Source organism: Mauremys reevesii, linkage group 5 (assembly GCF_016161935.1).
Source record: "Mauremys reevesii isolate NIE-2019 linkage group 5, ASM1616193v1, whole genome shotgun sequence".
NCBI lineage: Eukaryota > Metazoa > Chordata > Testudines > Geoemydidae > Mauremys > Mauremys reevesii.
The window spans coordinates 130,958,442-130,978,915 of record NC_052627.1 but is presented as its reverse complement, the minus strand read 5'-3'; the positions used below and the strand labels follow the sequence as shown (position 1 = coordinate 130,978,915).

At 45.6% G+C, this 20,474-nt stretch overlaps 1 protein-coding gene and 1 long non-coding RNA gene across 3 annotated transcripts in view; one reads left to right on the top strand and one right to left on the bottom strand.

Annotated features, from left to right (window-relative positions):
- Window positions 1-20,474, top strand: part of LOC120407089 — a 36,408-nt gene that overhangs the window by 14,619 nt on the left and 1,315 nt on the right. Inside the window, exon 3 of the long non-coding RNA XR_005599783.1 lies at window positions 20,148-20,257. This is a non-coding gene — a long non-coding RNA (uncharacterized LOC120407089). The remainder of the gene's footprint in view (window positions 1-20,147; window positions 20,258-20,474) is intronic.
- PTPRA (protein tyrosine phosphatase receptor type A) overlaps window positions 16,849-20,474 on the bottom strand; it is a 220,718-nt gene continuing 217,092 nt past the window's right edge. For both annotated transcript variants that reach the window (XM_039542426.1, XM_039542427.1), the window contains one exon: window positions 16,849-20,212. In XM_039542426.1, the coding sequence (XP_039398360.1) occupies window positions 20,138-20,212 (75 nt within the window). In that variant the 3' untranslated portion in view covers window positions 16,849-20,137. The remainder of the gene's footprint in view (window positions 20,213-20,474) is intronic.

Sequence of the window (20,474 nt, the reverse complement as noted above, 5' to 3'; positions counted from 1 at the left end):
ATGTTCAAAGCACCTTATTTGTGTTTCTATTCTGCTTAGGTCCAGTAAAGAATAGACACAACTGTGCATTATTTTTATTATTGAGTCTGCAAAAAAACCCCACCACCCCACATAGATAAAATTACTAAAGATTTGGACGTGTGTCTTTGCATATTTATTTATTTTTCCTAAAGTTAATTAAAAATTGTCAAAGTGGCCACCAGCAAGAATTGGTGGCCGCACTCTGAGGCCACCAAAAAGTTTGCTGCGAGAACCCCTGCACTAGCTCATTGATCCAAGCCGCAATGGTTGGTTGCTGGGGAAATGGCAATTGATTTCCAAAGGGATTTTTTTTTTTTTAAGGAGGGAGGTATTTCTGTGGGCTTAGGGTAAGAAAGCGTTTTAAAATCACCTACGTTTTTGGAAGCAAAGTTGACTTGACATTGGGCCCTTGAGGCATAATAATACCCTGTGTTTCTGCAGCACCTGCCCTCTGAAGGCCTGACAGCCCTGTGCACACATTAATGAGGTGAGCTTCTTGACACTCCTGTGAGGTATGAAATTGTCCTTAGCTTCGTGTTTTAGATGGGGAAGCTGAGGCCATGAGAGGCCAGTGGCAGGAATAGAAACTAAATCCCCTGCCTCCCATCCCTGTGCTTTAGCCCTAACACCATTTTGATTCTGAGGTTCTCCAGAGGCAGCTTTGATCTAGTAACCTGAATGCAGGGCAGAAAGTCAGGACTCCTGGGTTCTGTTTCTAGTGGTGCTGCTCACTCGCTGTGTAACCCTGAGCAAGTCATTTGACTCTCCAGTGCCTCGGTTGCTCAGTCTGTGAAAAAGAGATGACAATGCTGCTCACATGTCTTGAGCTTGATAGTCCAATATAAATGGAAAGCAATGTTATTAATGAATGTCTGAGCAGCGCTTTGAGGTAGTGGGATGAAGGATACAATAGAAGTGCAAATTATTAGTAATACATTTAGCATGAAATCAGTGCAAAGTTGCTTTAAATATTCCTTTAGAAATATAGAGTAGCTGACATGGGGCTATTTACGAGGAGGTTCTACCGTTTCTTAGGTATTATGAACAAATCTAAAACAAGATTAAAGCAGGAGGATAACCCGCCAGCAATGTGATTTTAGCTGTCGCTGTCTTTTCTTTCTGGAATAGAAAACTTGCAAGTTAATGCTTAAATATGACTGTAGCTAGCTTTTCTCTCCCTGCACCCCTGCCCTTTCAGAGCCCTCTGCACTCAGTCGTAATTGGACAGCACTGTTGAGAAAAAGAAGGCAAAGTATTAATAAAAGAACAGAGGCAACTTAAAAGGCCAAATTGACTCAAGGTTCCAAAGCAAAGAACCAGAGCACAATCAATAAGCTCATTTCCGTCCATGTCACTTTATGACATCCATGAAACATAAGCACATGGCTAGAGATGGGTGAACAAAACCCAGGGGGGAATTTGGTCCATGGATTTAGCTTTTCTTTCTGCTGGGAAATTGTCCCCAAACAGTTAATGACGTCTGTTCATTTATCCACCATGCAGAATAGTTGATGCTAACAGGTTTTGGACTATTGATTCTTTTGCTTATAAACTGTTCACCACAGGTATTCACAATTCACACTGATTGGTCACCTGGGTTCACAGATTTTAAGATCAGGACAATGTTGTCGGACCTCCTGCATAGAATTTCACCCAGTAATTTCACCCCAAGCCCATCACTTCTGGCTGAGCTAGAACATATCTTTTCGAAAGAGATCCAGTCTTGATCTGAAAACTTCAAGTGATGGAGAATCCACCACATCTCTAGCTAAATTGTTCAAATGGTTAATTACCATTGAATTGAATATGTGCACCCTATTTCTAGTCTGAATTTGTCTAGTTTCAACTTCTGGTCATTGGATCTTGTTATGCTTTTATCTGCCAGACTAAAAACCCTTCACAGTCCGAGGTCTTTCCTCCACGTGGGAATGCATGGGATAATTTCTGTTTCATGTCTGGGTGACCCCACTTTATAAACAACTGTCGTCATTTTCTCAGAGAGGGGGTGAATTAGCGAAGTGAGCATTTTAGGAACACGAGCATATATGCGCGTGCACACGGAAACAAGCCCAGGGAATTTCAGGAAATAGTAAACCATTTCCTCTTCTCCTTTGCACAAGGAACAGCATTTGACGTAGCTATCTACAGGGCCCACCGATTTAAAAATAACCAGGTTCCTTCTTGCCTGAGGAAGACAGACAGTTCTCAGTCAGGTTTGGCTGCCCAGCAGCCTTTACATTCCACTTCCCCTCATCATATTCACACCAGGTCATTGCACGTGCCTGTACGTGGGTGGCCCTGTTCATGAAGGCTGCACCCAGAGCCTTATCTGTCTGATGTAGGGAATGTCTACGCGGCAAAAGCTGTGCACAGGCTCGGCTGCCTGAGCTAGCATGAATCCAGCTAGCGTGGGTAACGAGCAGTGAAGCCAGCACAGCATGTGCTCCCGAGTGGGCTAGCTGAGTATGTACTCAGAGTCTGCGCCAGGCTTCTACCTCTGGCATGGAAGCCCATGATGCACCCTCTTCACCACTCTCACCACCCGTGCTAGCTGGATTCAAGCTCGCTGGGGTAGGCTAGCTCATGCACAGCTTGTGTTGTGGTGCCAGACCCTTAACTGCTTGAACACTGAGAGGCGAGGGACCACACCTGAACACAATTTAATGAATGAGAGCAGAGGAATTCTGAAACCATAGAAAATCAATCAATCAATGACGCATCCTCACCCACAGTATCCTGTTCCACTCTATCACCGCGGGGCTCACAGCGAGGGAAAAATAAAGTGAGTGGTTCTACTCCCAGCTCCAACTACCAGAAAAGCTCCTCCCTCGAGGGAGACCACTCAACAGATTGTGCTGGTGTTCACTGATGAACATGCACGTTGGCTGGGCTCTTTGTTCTTGGCTCCTCCTCAGTGGGGCTGGAGGGCATCCAGGCTCGACTTCCCCTTGGTGGGGCCTGGGTGCCCTTCTGGTTTCTTGTCCGTGTCTCCTTGATTGTGGGTAGACGACTGGTAGTGTCTCCCAAGGCCAGGGCTTCCCAATGAGCCGGCACTCAGCACAGATTGTGCAGACCTTCATGATAGGATCCTGCTTGCCCTTTCTTCCATGCAGTGAAATCCAGCCCACTAGCTAACACCCACTGAGGCGAACGGGGGCCAGAGATCACGTCTCAGGCTCTCTCTCAGATGTTGCTGCCTCAGTTGCACTCGGGTTCACATTTTCAGAGTTTTCTTTGCAACCATGAGGGCTAGAGACCGTTACCAAAGGGACATGGGCATTCCTGAAGAAGCGGGAGGCTGGATTTTATCAGCTGGTTTTGGTACTGGGTGATTACCCTGGTAAGCAAGATGGCCGATTGAAGAGGGCTCTGCAGTGGAGTTTAGGAGCTCTGGGGTCAATTCTTGGTCCTTCCACTGATCTGCTGGGTGACCTTGGGCAAGTCCTTTAGTTTCTCTGTGTCTCAGTTCCCCATCTGTTACCAAGGGATAATATCTCCCTCCCTGCCACACAGGGTGTGGGGAGGATAAAATCCTCAGGAGGGTGAGGGGCTACTCAGGTACTGTAGTGATGAGGGCCATATAGGGAGGAGCCTTTCCAAACCCTGCAGCCTAGTAGCTTTCTATGGGGCATTGCTTTAGTACTCTGTGCAGCGAGGGGAACAGCGAGAGGATGCTAAGGAAATGCTGTGTGTGGGTGGGACACTTTCCCCAAAAGGTACTAATAGTGCATCTAGAGCATCTTCTGTCTAAGGATCTCAAAGCACGTGGACAAACGGAGCTTCCAAATACCCCTGCAACTCAGGGAAGCACCAGCCTCATTTTACAGATGGGGAACCTTGCCTCAAAGAGTGGGAGTGACTTGCCCAGAGTCACCCAGCTGGCCAGTGGCAGAGCCAGGAATAGGACCCTGCTCTCCTGAGGCCCCATCCTGTGCTTTAATCACTAGATCAGGCTTCCTGCTTTCCTCTCCCCCACACTTGGTGGGCAGTGTAGAGAGAGGGAGCTGGGAAATCAAATACTAGGCTACAGCAGCAAACATTCAGCATCCCAGCATAGTCTCACGGTCTTGACCATTGCTAGTAGCTGGACACTCCATGCAGGAGTTACTGGGAGAACTCTACACCCCGTGTTAATCAGCTCAGTGAGATGATCAGAATGGTCCCGTCTAGCCTTAAAGTAGATGAATCATAGGATCAGTGGGTTAAATGCCTCCCTGCCCCCCTACAGCCTGTGGGCCTCAGCAGGCTCTGCCCTGGAGTACAGCAGGCACTGCTCACACTGGCTTGCAGAATCACAGCCAGGTCCTAGGTTTCTCGCAGCAGGGGCTGATTGTACCAGCTGGGGCCTGTGTCTCAGGCCCATCCCTAGATCCTTGCTAGGGAAGGAGACGGGGGTGGCTGTGGTCTCCAGGAGGCTGCCTCATAGCCGCACCATCAGAGCCTTAATCTGTTTGCTGTAAGTCGCAGCTGCCCGTGCGCCTGGGCCAGGAGGCGGAGGTCACTGCTGCACTTCAGGGCTCCTAGTGACATTTACTCAGTACTGGTTTCTACCCTGCCGGGAGTGTCAGGAAGGCAGATGTGACTTTACATGCTGCTGCCAGCAAAGCCATGAAATGTCACTGCCTGTTACAACTGCTGCTCCTCTGGGGTAGAGGCTGAGCCACGGGCAGCCAGAAATACGCCTCTGACACATGGCGGCATTGGCTGTTCCACTGATCTCAGCTGAGTCTCAGGCATCATTGCAATCCCAGCTGAGGGAACCTTTGAAATCACTCTAGGGGGAGCTGCATAAGGGGCTCCATACAAGTGACCCAGATCTGGGAGACAGGGCCAAGGGACGTAGCAATTTCATTGATAGGGGAAGCTTGGGCTCTATGAGCTGCCATGTCCCTGAGCAGGGCAGCATGAGGGGAGCAGAGAGCTGGTTCTGAGCTCAATTGTTTCTCTTAGCATGAGGGTTTGGGCCTCAGATCATGTCCAGCATTCAACGGGCCATTAGTGCAGGGCTGACACGATGTACCTGCACCAGCTGGCTCTGCTTGGCTTGTGGGTTTCTGTATATTTCCCCACTGTGGTTTCCGGGTAACCCCTGAGCTCAGCTTCCAGAGGAGTGAGCAGTAGCTTAGTCGTGAGAAACACAAAGGGTAGTGTTGCTAGGTCCATGTTTATGCCAATGAGTGTGGCTACTTGTCCGGAAGTGTCAGGCTGGAAGGAACCTCGAGAGGTCATCTAGTCCAGCCCCCTGCACTCAAGTCAGGGCTAAGTATTATCTAGATCATGCCTGGCATGTGTTTGTCTAACCTGCTCTTAAAAATCCCCAATGATGGAGATTCCACAACCTCCCTAGGCAATTTATTCCAGTGTTTAAGCACCCTGACAGTTAGGAAGTTTTTCCTAATGTCCAACCTAAACTGGCCTTGCTGCAATTTAAGCCCATTGCTTCTTGTCCTATCTTCAGAGGTTAAGAAGAACAATTTTTCTCCCTCCTCCTTGTAACAACCTTTTATGTCCTTGAAAAGGTATGTCCCCCCTTCAGTCTTCTCTTATCCAGACTAAACAAGCCCAGTTTTTTCAATCTTCCCTCATAGGTCATGTTTTCAAGACCTTTAATCATTTTTGTTGCTCTTCTCTGGATTTTCAGGAAAGATGTGGACAAATTGGAGAAACATGGCACCCAGAATTGGACACAGTACTCCAGTTGAGCCTAATCAGCGCAGAATAGAGCAGAAGAATTACTTACTGTAACTGGAGGTTCTTTGAGATGTGTGGTCTCTATCTGGATTCCAAACATGGGTGTGCATGTGCGCCATGTGCTGGAGCCAGAACTGTTCATAGTAGTGTCTGTTGACCCACACGTGTTGCATCTGAGGCTTTAAGAGGCTGCATGGGTTAATGCTGCTCCAGTTCCCTCTTGCCCAGCAGTAGTAGAGTCTGGAGCAGAGGGAATGGAGGGAGAGAGGGCCCACTCCTTCCTTTATGCCTTGGGGCGGGGTGGACGGAGGGTCAGGGCACCGAGGATACAGGTGTAGCTCCACAAGACACTGCTGGCCAAAAATAATCTGATCTCACCTGCAAGGGGCAGACATGTTCCAAGAGTGGAATCCACTTGAACAGTCTCGAAGAGCATCTGGATATTTATTCTTAGAAGAAACACTGTTTCTGAGCATTATCTTACCAATTGTAGTTAGAATGTGTTGGCTGACTCAGCACATCAGAATCACATCAGGATATGCCCACAATTATGGAGAGGGCGGGTGCCCTGTAATAGAACAGGCCAACATCTATTATGGTATAAACCCATTAAATCCAGATAGTACAACATATCTGTAGATCTGCACCAGGATGCCAAACTATGTGCTTGTTGTCTGGATGGTGCCTTTTTTTTTTTCATAGCAACGATGGGCGGCAGGACAGTTCCATCCATCACCTGATGGCACTGGGATGACTGGCACGAAGGTCTGGTTAATGTGAATCACTCTAAGTTCAGCACACCTCAGCATGGGAGTTGGGATGGCCTTGAGGGACTCTGTGCCGATTCCCATTCCACATTTCTGGTCTTGTTCTGGAGTGGATTCACTTAACCGTTTACAACAAGAGGGTCCTCAGACACTGGGAGCATCCTGTAAACAGTAGCTCCGATTTCCATGGTGTCCCCTGTGAAGCACTGCAGGAAACACCTTTGAAGTACAGTGGGAACCAATGCAACAGACCCAGGGTATGGCAGTGAAGAGGAATGCTGGTGAGGTGGTTTTGGGATGGAAGACGCTGAGAACCTCCTGCATTTCAGTACTTTATGGGATATTGGCAACTGTGGTTTCACTCCCCTCAAGACTGAGAGCACAGAAATGAGACTAGACCCATCTAGGTTAGGTGAGTATGTTTAGCTTCTCCAATGTTCTGTTGCTGTAAATGCACAAACAAGCCAGTGGCCCCAACATGCCCTTGAGGATGTACAGCTTGAAGTCTAAAATGCCAGGACATGAGATCATGATCTGAGGCCTGTACATGGTCGCAACACCATTAATTAGCTAACTGTGCATGTGACATCCTGGGTAACAATACTTCAGTTAATAGATCGCTTCCCCTCCCCAAAGGGCCAGAGCCTGCTAGAAACTTTGATGGATACATCACACCCTCAGTCATCCAAAAGGGGCATCAAACTCTCTGGACAATCAGTGGTGCCCCTGAGTCTGAACAATCAGGTGAAGGGTTAAAATCCACGTGCATTTTATATAACAACCTGGTCTATGGATTGTGCCAGCTCTTTTCCAGACCATGGTCAAGGGACCAGAGGCCTAGCAAATAGTGATCAGCTAAGAGAAAGCTGGGGTAAACAAAGCCTTGCTTGCTAAGATAGGCCTGGTCAGAAAATTGCCAGGTGTTGGAGCTAAGAACTAAATAATTGTGTCTTATTCAGAGATGCTGATTGAACAAAGAATCCCTGTTCCTATTGTGATTGTTTCTTCTGTAGGGAGACGTTCTTCCCACAGATCCAACCTTGAGTTTGTGAAAAGTAGGCACATGTCAGTATAAGATATGGCATCCTTCCACCTCCCTTCCAAGGGGACCAATGCCTTGCCTTAAGACACACAGAAAACAGTCTGTATTGCCATAGACTTTCACTGTTTCTTTGCTTTAAACCCCTAGGAATGTACCTGTTGGACAATCAAAGGAGTTGCTCCATTCCTATGGACCCCAAATCAAACGTCAACATATATATTTTATACTAATATTTTATCAAAGTATTAAGTAAATGTTAACTTGCTAACTTAAGACTACGGGCAGAGACATTATGTAACCTGTTAACCATTGGCTAATGTGCTATCTTGTCTTGCTGCAAAACCTATTCCGGGGTGTGGAACTGCCTACCCGTCACTTTCCCCCGCCCATGGAAAATCTATATATTCTATTGTAATCAACTGACAGTGTCTCTGAGCCTAATAAGCAAGGTGACACTCCGCGAGCGCTGTGTGTAACAAACTCCTATGCTTGACCTCTACACAGTGTGAATTTATGTCCTTCACCAGGGCTCCCCAGTACTGAGCCTCGTTGACCCAGCCAGCCAAGGGGAAGCCAGCTGATACTCTTCTCATGCTGAAGCTTTTGACACTGGCAGGGTTTCTCCATCCTTTTCCTACTGCAACCCTCTCTTCCATACTGGGAACATCCAAGGAATCCCCGCCCATCTCACTCACATGCACGTATGTCCAGGAATGCATCATAGCGTTCAGGAAGTCAAACACCATCATGCTTTTGGAATGAGCACATTTATTTAAGAGTGTAACTTACAGCTTGGCCAATGTCCCAAAATTCAGGATTTCGGTCAAAGTTTATTTACAAAGTTAATAGCAGTTACTGATGTTAGGATTAATGGAGGCTGTACACTTGTGAAATCACTAGAAACCACATCTCCAGGTGCTGCAGAAGCAAATCTCCACTCCCAGGCTGGAGAGAGCACATCTTGCAAAAGGCAAATAATGAAACTGCACCAAAGGGATAAGAAAGGTCACTTGTCAAGGTCGCATTAGTCCATGTCACTGCGAGGGGATGATCTCCGACAAGAAGCTCATTTTAGCACCAATCCAGAGCTTTACTCAGAGTCACGTGCCAATAGAGCCCAACTGTCTAACTTTAGAAAGCATGACTCATGGAAAGAGCCCTGCCTCTCCCAGATCAGGATGCACCCCTCTCCCATATGACTGGCTTTGGGCAGAGCGCTATGGTTATGCAGCCAAAACAAGGGGGCATTATATTCCCCAGGGCAAATGCACATCCAGCCTTGGGAGATCTGCCAGTGTCAGGAATGTCTCCAAGCAGCAGAATTGCATGGGGCCAGAGAAGCACTCCCTCCACGTGACACAGCAGGGGCCACTCTGGAATGGTAGAGGTGACTCTGTCATATTTTGACCTCACCTACTCTGGTGCATATCAGGAGTAACTCCACTGAAGTCAGTGGGGACAAACCAGTATAGACCTGGTATAAGTTAGAGAACAGCCTCTCCCCCGCTTTCAGCTGTGTCTGAACCTCATGAGCAGTTAGGCTGCTGGCCACTGGGAAGCTGTTTTTTCTCCCCTCCTCCCCCTTCAAGACTGAGGCTCTAGGGAGTTTGAATCATCACAGCTTTTTCAATGGAGCCCTCACGTTTCATCATTTGAATGTAAAGTCGTCCCCCCGCACACACACATACTGACAGAGAAGCAATCTGGGTTGTAACGGTGTCTTACAGGGAGGGAGCGGATGTCTACAGAAAAAGCATTTTCAAAAACGTTCCAACAAAATAAATACAAGATAAAAAAATTAAAACTTCCTGTAAAAAATATCATTCAAAATGAAGGCGGCATAAAACGTTACTACAGCTACAGAAAGGAACAGCTGGGAGAAAAGGGTTGGCCTGTTTTTGCTATGCTGCCATTTCTTGGAGAAACTCTGCTGAAATCGATGGATTTACAAGCTGGGAGAGATTTAGCATAAGGTTTCTTGTTACTGGTAGTTCTGGCATTTCCAAAGAGGCAGGGACATGGAAGAGTATGTGCAGGACCCCAGTGTAAGAAAGCTAAGAAGGCTTGGCTAGGGGGAGGTCAATAGGCTCAGTTCTTCACTTGTTTACACTACTTTAAATCATGAGTGACCTCAGTGAGGTCAGCGTCAAGCTCATGTGAATGGAGACTCAGGGCCATTGACGAAACATGGCACTGATACAATGGGGGCCTGATCCTGGGACTTGCTGAGCACCCTCAACTCACACCAGCTTCAGCAGGAGTTAAAGGGTGCTTAGCACCTTGCAAGAGGCAGATGGCCCCATGAATAACAGTCTTTTTTGTCTTCAGACTCATATCCAGTCTGTGTCTCCTGTTGGTTGCACAGAGCTTCCAAAGGGCAAACTGGATTCTGTTCCACTGATACAACAGCTAAGGTGTTCAGCTAAGTCTCCACTGCAGGATGAGAGAGACCTGGAGATGCTGACAGAGGCCAGAAGAATCCAGCTTGACTTTTAGATCCCACTGGGTGTACGTTGGGTGAAAAAATCATCATAATTTTGGCTTGCAAATTGGGCATGTTTGATCTAAATATCATTGAGAGAGAAATGGCCCCAATCTGCTCCCATTGGTGTTACCAGGAGCAGGGCTTTTCAGTCTGCACAGTTACCCTCACTGCCATTGTGTGATAATTCAATGATTACAATTTGCTCCTTAGAAAGAAGGCGTTTGGGAGTCAGATAGTTCTTGATGATCAGCTACAGCGGTGTAAACCAGGAGTACTCCACAGAAGCCAATGGAATTGTACCAGTATGAAACTGGTGGCAGTCAGAAGAATCAGACCCATTGGAGCATTGCCAGTGTAAGATAGGGCTACATGAGATCACAATCAGGCCCACTGTGTTTTAAACTCCTTTCAAAGTTCCTATCCTGAGAAGTCTCACGAGATGGCAGATGCGGGCATAACCCCACCAACATAACTGTCCTGGGGGGAGAGGAGGCGGGAGGAGAAAAAGTACAGTTCCTCCAGTTAAAGTGATTCCAAGATGCCAACTGTTCATAACAAACAAAAACGTGGCAGGTACTTTCCACCTACAGGGAATTCCGACATCTCCATGGGCACACGCACTCATGATCTATAGCCTCGGTAATGAGTATGTGTGGGCAGGTCTAAGGACTTTCAGGGAGTTACTCTTCCTGCTGGAACTAGTCTGTGCCCAAGCCACCTTGTGCCCAGCTGGTGCTTACTGGGAAGGCTGTGTGTGTCGAGTACATTCAAAAAGCCGCCGCAGCAGCTAAGTCACATTCTAGGGCCTCTGGCAGAGATTCGTGCTGTGAGGTGAGGGCATATGGCTATCTTCACAATGGGCCCATTCCTGACATCAGTGACAACTTGCCTATTGCCTTCAATGGCAGCTGAATCATGCCCCAGAAATGTCTTTTACTGACTTAACCTTGGTTTACACTGTTCTAATTCAACTAATGAATTAATTAGAAAACCACCAAGTTTGGCAAATGATTTGGCCATGACATGGTCTGTGCATTTCTTGGGGGAGTTTTGAAGGGCACTATGGCACAGAAGGCCTTGGTGAGCTTGGTGGACAGATAAAACTGGGTCAGTCATATAGGAACTGCAGCACTTGGGGACAAGAACTTCCCCCAGGGGTATTTAATAGTGCATGTGCTGTCACAATGTCAGTATGTAAGTCTGCACCAGAATCAAAGGGATCTGCTCTAGACAGGGCCAAAAAGCTGCAACATTATGGGTTGGATTCTTACTGCTTATCACGCACCCCAGCGACCCCCAACACGCCCATGGACTCTCCATGCCGAGGAGGTCCAAGGTACTTGGTGAGATGCATATGCTAGGGGACTGAATTGCAGAAAGCAATGGCTGCCAAATCCTACTTGGAGGCTGGGCTATTCAAAGGGGCCTCAGGGATTTAGGCATCCATCCCACTGAAATTCAATAGGATTTGGGCACTTAACTTCCTTAGCTCCTTTGAAAACGCCAGCCTAAAGGGCCCACGATGAAGTCCTTGCTCAGGCTGATTTCCTAGTGGTGTCAATGGAAGCTTTGCTTGGGTAAGGACTGCAGGACCAGGCTCCAAGGGTAAGCGGTGTAAATAATGTGCTGGGTTCATGGACATTTGCTGTTTTTGAAGAGGGCCATAAGGACTCATTGGATCCCATCAACCCAAATAGCAAGAGGGATGCAAGTGTGAGCCCTTTAATTTTGACTATCCCTGTTTACAGAGAGTTAAGTCATGTTAGTTACACATACCGCTATCTACACAAATACTACAGAACACTTGTGCGGATCAGCTCTCATGGATACACACATCAACATAGTTGCGTCACAGACTTACTGACAACACTACACCATGGCCATTTTTAGCTTCAGCATAGCAGTAAATCCACAGATTATTTGGAAAGACTTGATAGCATCTCTTAGCAATACCCAGTATGCAGCTCTTCAGAGACAGAGGCCATGATATTCCAGCACACAGTCCCCTCAATTTACTCCACAAAGCAATGAAGTTGACATTTAACATTTTCACTGCCGTATCTATAGAAGAATTGGGAAATCCTTTCAGAATTCACGTATAGCCTATTAACTTGGTAGACAACTACGGCCCCAATCCTGCAGACACCTATACACACACACAGCTTTATATACGCAAGTAGTTCCACTGACAGTAATGTTAAGTGTGGTTGCAGGACTGTGGCCTAATGCATGGTGGACTATCAACTTCAACAGGAATTCTGTGCAAGAAGTGGCTGCAAATTTGGCCCCAAAGACAGGTTTTCCAGATGAAATTCTGTAGCTAAGGAAAATGGTCTCTTTGCAAATACAGTCGGGGGGATAGACACATACAAACCATATCATAAGAGGTAAGGGATATTTCCGAGCCCTTGGAGATCTCTCAGTCCTTTCTAACCAATCCTGGGTATTAAACAATCAAATGTGATATCTGAACAGTAAAAAGCTACACTCAGTTCCATATACTCTTACACAGGCCTTCTGCAAAATAAATCCAACAGATTTAGCCTTATAGACATAGCTGTCTAAAAAAACAACCTTGAAGGACACTTTATAAGACCCCCTCCAGTAAGAATGCAGGATTTATATTGGGTTCATGTGTAGTTAAACCCTCGTTTGGCATATAATATTCTCCCACTTCCCTCACATGCACACCCTATGACAGATTTCACCAATGCTTGCTTCATGCTGGATTGCCTATGGCTATTTGTATCTACAATGCATGTCAGCTTTCAGACTTCGGATTTTAAAGGAAGTTGTTACTCAATTTCATCTTGCTGATTTCAGCCCAATTCTCTTATTTGTCAAGTTACTTTGAATTCCAATTCTGTCTCTACAAAGTGCTTGCAACCCCTTCAGCTACATGTCATCTGCAAATTTTGTGAGCCTACATTCCACTCTGACACAAGCAGTTGGGTCATTAATACGAATATAGTGCATGTTAAATACACCAAGCCAACCTAGCTTTTTCTATCAATTATTATTGTCCTAAATAAACACACATGTTTTACTGACATGCATGCAAACATACAGTCATGAACATTGGCCCAGACCATCCCCACCGGGCAATCTACAGGATCAGGTCCAAGAGGTGACTATAGCTGCACCGCTTGGTAATAGTGACCATAATATAATTAAATTTAACATCCCTGTGGTGGGGAAAACACCACAGCGGCCCAATACTGTAGCATTTAATTTCAGAAAGGGGGACTACACAAAAATGAGGTTACTTAAACAGAAATTAAAAGGTACAGCGCCAAAAGTAAAATCCCTGTAAGCTGCATGGAAACTTTTTAAAGACACCATGACAGAGGCTCAACTTAAATGTATACCCCAAATGAAAAAACATAGTAATATAACCAAAAGAGTGTCACCATGGCTAAACAAAATAAAAGAAGCAGTGAGAGGCAAAAAGAAAGGAGCATAAACTCTGGCAAATGAAGTGTAAAAATATAATTAGGAAGGCCAAAAAAAGAACGTGAAGAACAGTTAGCCAAAGACTCAAAATGTAATAGCAAAAAAAATTTAAGTACATCAGAAGCAAGAAGCTTGCTAAACCACCAATGGGGCCACTGGACAATCGAGATGCTAAAAGAGCACTCAAGGAGAAGGCCATTGCAGAGAAACTAAATGAATTCTTTGCATCGGCCTTCACAGTTGAGGATGTGAGGGAGATTCCCAAACCTGAGCCATTCTTTTTAGGTGACAAATCTGAGGAACTGTCCCAGATTGAGGTGTCCTTAGAGGAGGTTTGGGGACAAGCTGATAACTAAACAGTAACCAGGACCAGATGATATTCACCCAAGAGTTCTGAAGGAACTCAAATGTGAAATTGAAGGACTACTAACTGTCATCTGTAACCTATCATTTAAATCAGCTTCTGTACCAGATGACTGGAGGATAGCTAATGTAACGCCCATTTTTAAAAAGGGCTCCAGCGGCAACCCTGCAATTTCAGGCCGGTAACCCTGACTTCAGAACCGGGCAAACTGGTTGAAACTATAGTAAAGAACAGAATTGTCAGACACATAGATGAACGTAATTTGTTGGGGAAGAGTCAACATGGCTTTTGTAAAGGGAAATCATGCCTCACCAATCTATTAGAATTCTCTGAGGGGGTCAACAAGCACGTGGACAAGGTGGATCCAGCGGATATAGTGTACTTAGATTTTCAGAAAACCTTTGACAAGGTCTCTCACCAAAGGCTCTTAAGCAAAGTAAGCAGTGATGGGATAAGAGGGAAGGTCCTTTCACGGATTGGTAACTGGTTAAAAGATAGGAAACAAAGGGTAGGAATAAATGGTCAGTTTTCAGAATGGAGAGAGGTAAATAGTGGTGTCCCCCAGGGGTCTGTACTGGGCCCAGTCCTATTTAGCATATTCAGAAATGATCTGGAAAAAGGGGTAAACAATGAGGTGGCAAAATTTGCAAATGATACAAAACTACTCAAGATTGTAGTCTGCCTGGGATTTAACTAAGCTACAAAAGGATCTCTCAAAACTGGGTGACTGGGCAACAAAATGGCAGATGAAATTCAATGTTGATAAATTTAAAGTAACACACATTGGAAAACAATCCCAGCTATGAATATAAAATGATGGGGTCTACATTAGCTGTTACCACTCAAGAAAGATCTTGGAGTCATTGTGGATAGTTCTCTGAAAACATCCACTCAATGTGCAGTGGCAGTCAAAAAAGCAAACAGAATATTGGAAATCATTAAGAAAGGGATAGATAATAAGACAGAAAATATCATATTGCCTCTATATAAACCCATGGTACACCCACATCTTGAATACTGCGTGCAGATGTGGTCGCCCCATCTCAAAAAAGATATATTGGACTTGTAAAAGGTTCAGAAAAGGACAACAAAAATGACTAGGGGCATAGAATGGCTGCCGTTTGAGGCGAGATTAATAAGACTGGGACTTTTCAGCTTGGAAAGAGACGACTAAGGGGGATATGATAGACGTCCAGAAAATCAAGACTGGTGCGGAGAAAGTAAATAAGGAAGTGTTGTTTACTCCTTCTCATAACACAAGAACTGGGGGTCACCCAATGAAATTAATAGGCAGCAGATTTAAAACAAAAGAAAGTATTTTTTCACACAATGCAGTTAACCTGTGGAACTCCTTGCCAGAGAATGTTGTGAAGGCCAAGACTATAATAGGATTAAAAAAAGAACTAGATATATTCATGGAGGATAGGTCCATCTGTGGCTATTAGCCAGGATAGGCAGGGATGGTGTCCCTAGCCTCTGTTTGACAGAAGCTGGGAATGGGCGACAGGGGATGGATCACTTCATGATTGCCTGTTCTGTTCATTCCCTCTGGGGCACTTGGCATTGGCCACTGTCAGAAAACAGGAGACTGGGCTAGATGGACCTTTGGTCTTACTCAGTATGGCCGTTATGTTCTAAAATGTAAAGTTCTCAATCCTCTTGTGGAGTTTCTTTCCTGTTCTTCCACCAGAGGAAAGATTTCCCTTGATGAGAGAAGCAAGGGATTCAGCCCCCGAGCCTTACAGATCTTGGGGGACCTGCGGCAAGACCAGTGCCTCTTCCTGGGCTCTGGGGCCCCGTGTAGTACAGCTCCACCAAAGCCATGCTGACAGGGACTGTTCCTCTTAGGTGCTGATGGTGGCGGGGTTCCACAGCATGTAGGAATGTGCTGTAACATTCAGTGCTGAGCCAGCATTCACTGCCGGTGGTGGGCTCTCTTCTCCCTTGGTGAAGGTCACCAGGCTATTTGGAGGGCTTCCTCAGGGTGCAGGCAGAGAGGAGTTTGATGGTGTAGAGGCACCATGCCTGGCCCCTAGACAGGGATCCTACTGGCCCCTCTACTCACCAAGGTAAAGGAGACAATATGTGCTTACATTCCAGGACAGGACTGCCTCAGCTCTTGAAGCAGAGGGCACCTGGGTCCAGTACAAAGTAAAACCCAAATATCAGCCTTGCTGAATGAGGCTCCATGCCTTTGGCTACAACTCCAACGTGACTCGCCCATTGATGGGAGGTGGTAGAAAGCAGGCTCCTTATTGGGGGAAACCAAGCCCCTTTTTTGCAGGCAATATCCCTGCTGAAATAAAACCATGCGTTGAACTGGCATTGCTGGACTCTGGAAAGGACAGAGAAAGGAACAACGCTCATGTGGCAGATGTCAGTCACATTACTTAATGACCCACTGGAATGTGCTCTGATACTACAGTGAAGAGGGCAGTATAAGGATCTACACAGACTAGACTAGAGGCATCCAGGATATAAGGAACATAACTGGATTAGCTAGACTGGCCCCCCCCAGCAGGTATATGGGTATTCAAATTCCAAGGGAGTCCACACCATAGCCCCTGTTGAAAATCTATCATTGGTATTTGTTGGTAAACATCTCATTGAGAAGCCTTAAAATAAAACTGTGAATAGCAAAAGTACCTTCGAAATAACACGTGTGAATGGTGCTAGTGTCTCTCAAGCAGGGCTGCTGTTGCATTGATTCTTTCCCGGCTGCAGTTGAGGACCCAGAGGATCGGCTTGGCACTTGAATGCATAGGAAAGATGCATTCTATTGGTTAATTCAGGAGCTGGGAAAGTCTTCTGTTTAGTCATGCATTCCAATGGCTTTGTCTCAGCCCTACTCAATCTGACTACAGAAAGCGGGCTCTGATTGTTCATGCTACTTCCTGTATTTTAGACCCCTGAAATCAAGTTGTAATTCAACTTCCATTGTAAATTAGAATAGGTCAGACATTACACTGCATCTTCCTTTAAGAATAGTTCAACTGCCTTCTCTCATCAACTACAATCTTGGAGCTCAAAAACAGGATTCATTCAAAGTCTTCTTCAGACACACACAGAAAAGATCTATCTGGTATTTACAGACAGATACACAGAACAAGTGAGCCAAATCAACGCCATATTTAGAAAGAGGAAATAAAAGCTACCTACACCCTTCCTTTTAAAAAGGGCAGAAAATTTAAGATGATGTCTTAAAAGTTTTAAGATTTGTCTACAATAAAAGCCACAAAACCCAGGATAAAATTTCATATTCAAAGGAAGGTTAATTGAAAACTTTCAGGAGACCATCACATGGTCCTGCAAACATTTGAGTGTGGGAATAACTTTACTCATTTGAGTAAAATTACTCACACGTAAATTTATAGGATTGAGGCTACATAAACTGCAAATAACGTCATGTGGCTGTGGGAGGGCTCAGCCTAGGCAGAACAAGCCTTAAAGGGGAAATATTTTCCATGGTTTTCAGTTAAAAGTGAGTGTTGCCAGTAAGGAGAATAGGCTCCTTGCTTTATTCATCATCTCTGCTCTGGCTGGGATGTGGTGTCCATCACCTGATTGGATGTCTTTCTTGAAGATCTACTCTAGCTTAGCTACAAGTTACTGTGCGCTTGTTGCCAAAATCACTGGGTGAAATTCTATGGTCTGTTCCCTTCTGGCCTTAAACATTATGGATCTATTTATTTTCTTACGATCTGTGAAGCGTGATACATTCTTGGTGCCTCCTTTCCATCAAAAACCAACAAGTCTTCTTGGTTTCAGACTAGCTCCTAGAGGACAGGTATCCATGTCACCATTCTTGGCACCAACTGGAGCTTTTAGCCTCTGATCCTGCAGGCAGGCCTGTGTATGTACAGGCCCTGACTCAGGAAAGCATCCCCATCGGGGACAGTATGTGTGTGTGCCACCTTACATGCTTTCCTGGGTCAGGCCACGCAGAGACCTACTGACATCTGCAGGACTCTGCATGGGCGTAAGGGTCCAACTGCGCGGATCAGAGTCCAAAATCGAGGCTTTTGCCGGCTGTCTCTGTAGAGAGACCAATGTGAACAAGCCCTGGAGACTGAAATCTCCTCTTACACTCAGAAATGATCCCTTCAGGTAAGGGCTGAAGCAAACTGGTGGGGTATTCCATGGGGGGGTGGGGGGGGAGAGACAGACTATTTCTGTGTGTATTTAGCTAGAGCAAGCCTACACTCTTGGGGATGGATCCCCAAGCCTGTTCAGTTGGCACTTTCAACAGTATCACATTCAGTGTAGAAAGTAAAAATAAAACCCCTCCCCCAAACAAAAGAACTCTCCTCTAGAAGAACCTGATTTTTTGATATTTTTCCCTTGCACAACTAACCTGGGATGGAGAGGAGTGTGTGAACTCCCCCACAGGAAGGCTGAGAAGACACCTGATCTTCCACAATTAACTCGGGCAAACAGGATCTTTATTTAGGGATGATACCAGAGACCACCTCCTGGTGACTTTTATTAGTAGTGCTGCCTCCTTGAATGCTGCAAGGATCAACTCCTCTATTTTAATTTTCATTTCAGAGCTAAGGAAATACAGAATTGGGCCTATGGACCTATACTATCCTTGGCAGAACCCCCACCAGGCCTGATTCTGACCTTACTCCCACCAGTATGACTTCTATGTAAATCCTCGGCTTCCATTGTAGTTATACTGGTATGAGAGGAAAGTCTAGCCCAGGAGCTGCTAAAGGACCATTCATAGGGTGTGGAGGGAAGGAAGAGATGTACCAGGGGAGCTGATCGCACTTGATGTCTGAGGGACAATCAATGGCTGGCTGAAGTTTGGATTGTTATGGTGCCACATCTTCTCTCCAAACCATGGCACCAGCACCTAGAAGAGACCTACTGAAAGGAGGGCCCCTCCTCACTCCTTCTGACCACAGAAATGGAAAGGAGTAAACTTAAACACATTTTTCGGCCATGGAGGCTCTGATACGTTGACAGCTAGCAGGCACATGGCACTCCTGCCTCCAAGCATAAAGGAAACTGGGTTGGGCAACCCATAACTGACATGGGGCAACACACACCCTTGGCAGTTGTAAGACAAGCATGAAGTAAACACGGCTCTCATGGCAGAACACACTCCAAGCCCTTGTCTACACTGGGGATTTGCCCCAGCTGCAGCCATTGGTGGAGCTGTGCCAGTGCACACTCCCCACATAGACAGGCAAAGCTGGAAAAAGCCATGATTTGCACAAGTGTAGCTTAACCCCCATTTCAGGCAGAGGTACAAACAGTGACTTTTAGAGGCTTTGCCTGTCTATACTAAGCATTTGTGCTGATGAAGCTACACCACTTGTTGGACACCAATGGCTGAAACTCCCAGAGTACACAAGGCTAGAGTGAAACATTTGGCTTTGCCTTCAGAGAGAGAGAGAGAGAGAGAGAGAGAGAGAGAGAGAGAAAATGAATCTTAATACTAACAACAACAAAGCTGCTACTGTTCACTGATGAACACAGACGGACAGACAGAAAGCCAGAGGATTTCAATGGCCTTTGTTAACTGCAGGAGCAGGTGAGGCCATCCACGTACCTGACTGCACCTGCAGTTCAGCTAGACATCTAAACGACCTACCATGCTGCCTGCCAATAAGTGCCAGACAAGGCTGTGACTGAGAGGCAGATAAAACCAATCTGAAATCTGGCACACATACAGAGAAGTTTCCTTTAGGGAGCAAAAATCCTTTTTTTCTGGTTGAAATCCCAACTGTTGCTGCCACTTAAAGTCCATTACCATTTTCAGCTGGTGACACAGACTTATTTAGTCCCGGAGAAAGAAACTTTTGCTTTTTCTCTTTTTATACAAAAACTAGGATATATACAGAATAAGCTTTTTTTTCTTTCTTCCTTTCTTTCTTTTAAGAGCAGAACAGCAGGAAAATGTGAAACCATTTCCTCACAGGTTCGGAAAAGCTTGTGCTTTTGGATGAGATCCGGAATACTATTATTTTTAAAAAGGCTTTACTCCCTCAGGGAAAAAAAAAGATTTACAAACAAAACAACAGCCTATATCAACTCTCCAGCAGAGAGATGGATTGACAATATTAATCCAAACATCACGCTATTTAATTCCCCAATAAAACATTGGAAAAAAAGGAGCCAACAGTATCTGCGCTAACACTTTTTGCTACATATAAAATCTCCAGCTAATATGAAGCCTATGGTACCAATCTCTAAAACAGTTAAGATATATACACATATTTTGGGGGGTATATTAACAAACAGAATATTACAAAATATTAAAGAAGGCAACTCTTCTGTCATTTGTTTCTTTTTGTTTTGTTTTTTCACTTGAAGTTGGCGTAGTCTGAGAAGGCGTCAATGTATTCCTGCACCACCTTGTAGCAGAATTCGTACTGTTCCTGTAGCATTTGGGAGAGGAAAAGCAAAGCATTAAATGAGGAAAGGTACTTTGCACTTATGGCCTGTGTTATGAAGGGGTCAGGCTAGATAATCATAGTGGTCCCCTCCTGTCTTGTATCAAAACAATTTCAACGGCATATCTCAGAGTACTTTACAAGAGAAGGGTGAAGCACCATTATTCCCATCGTACAGATGGGCAAAACTGAGTCATGAAGAGGCTAGTGGCCTGCTTTTCAAAGGTGCTGAGCATCCACAGCTCAG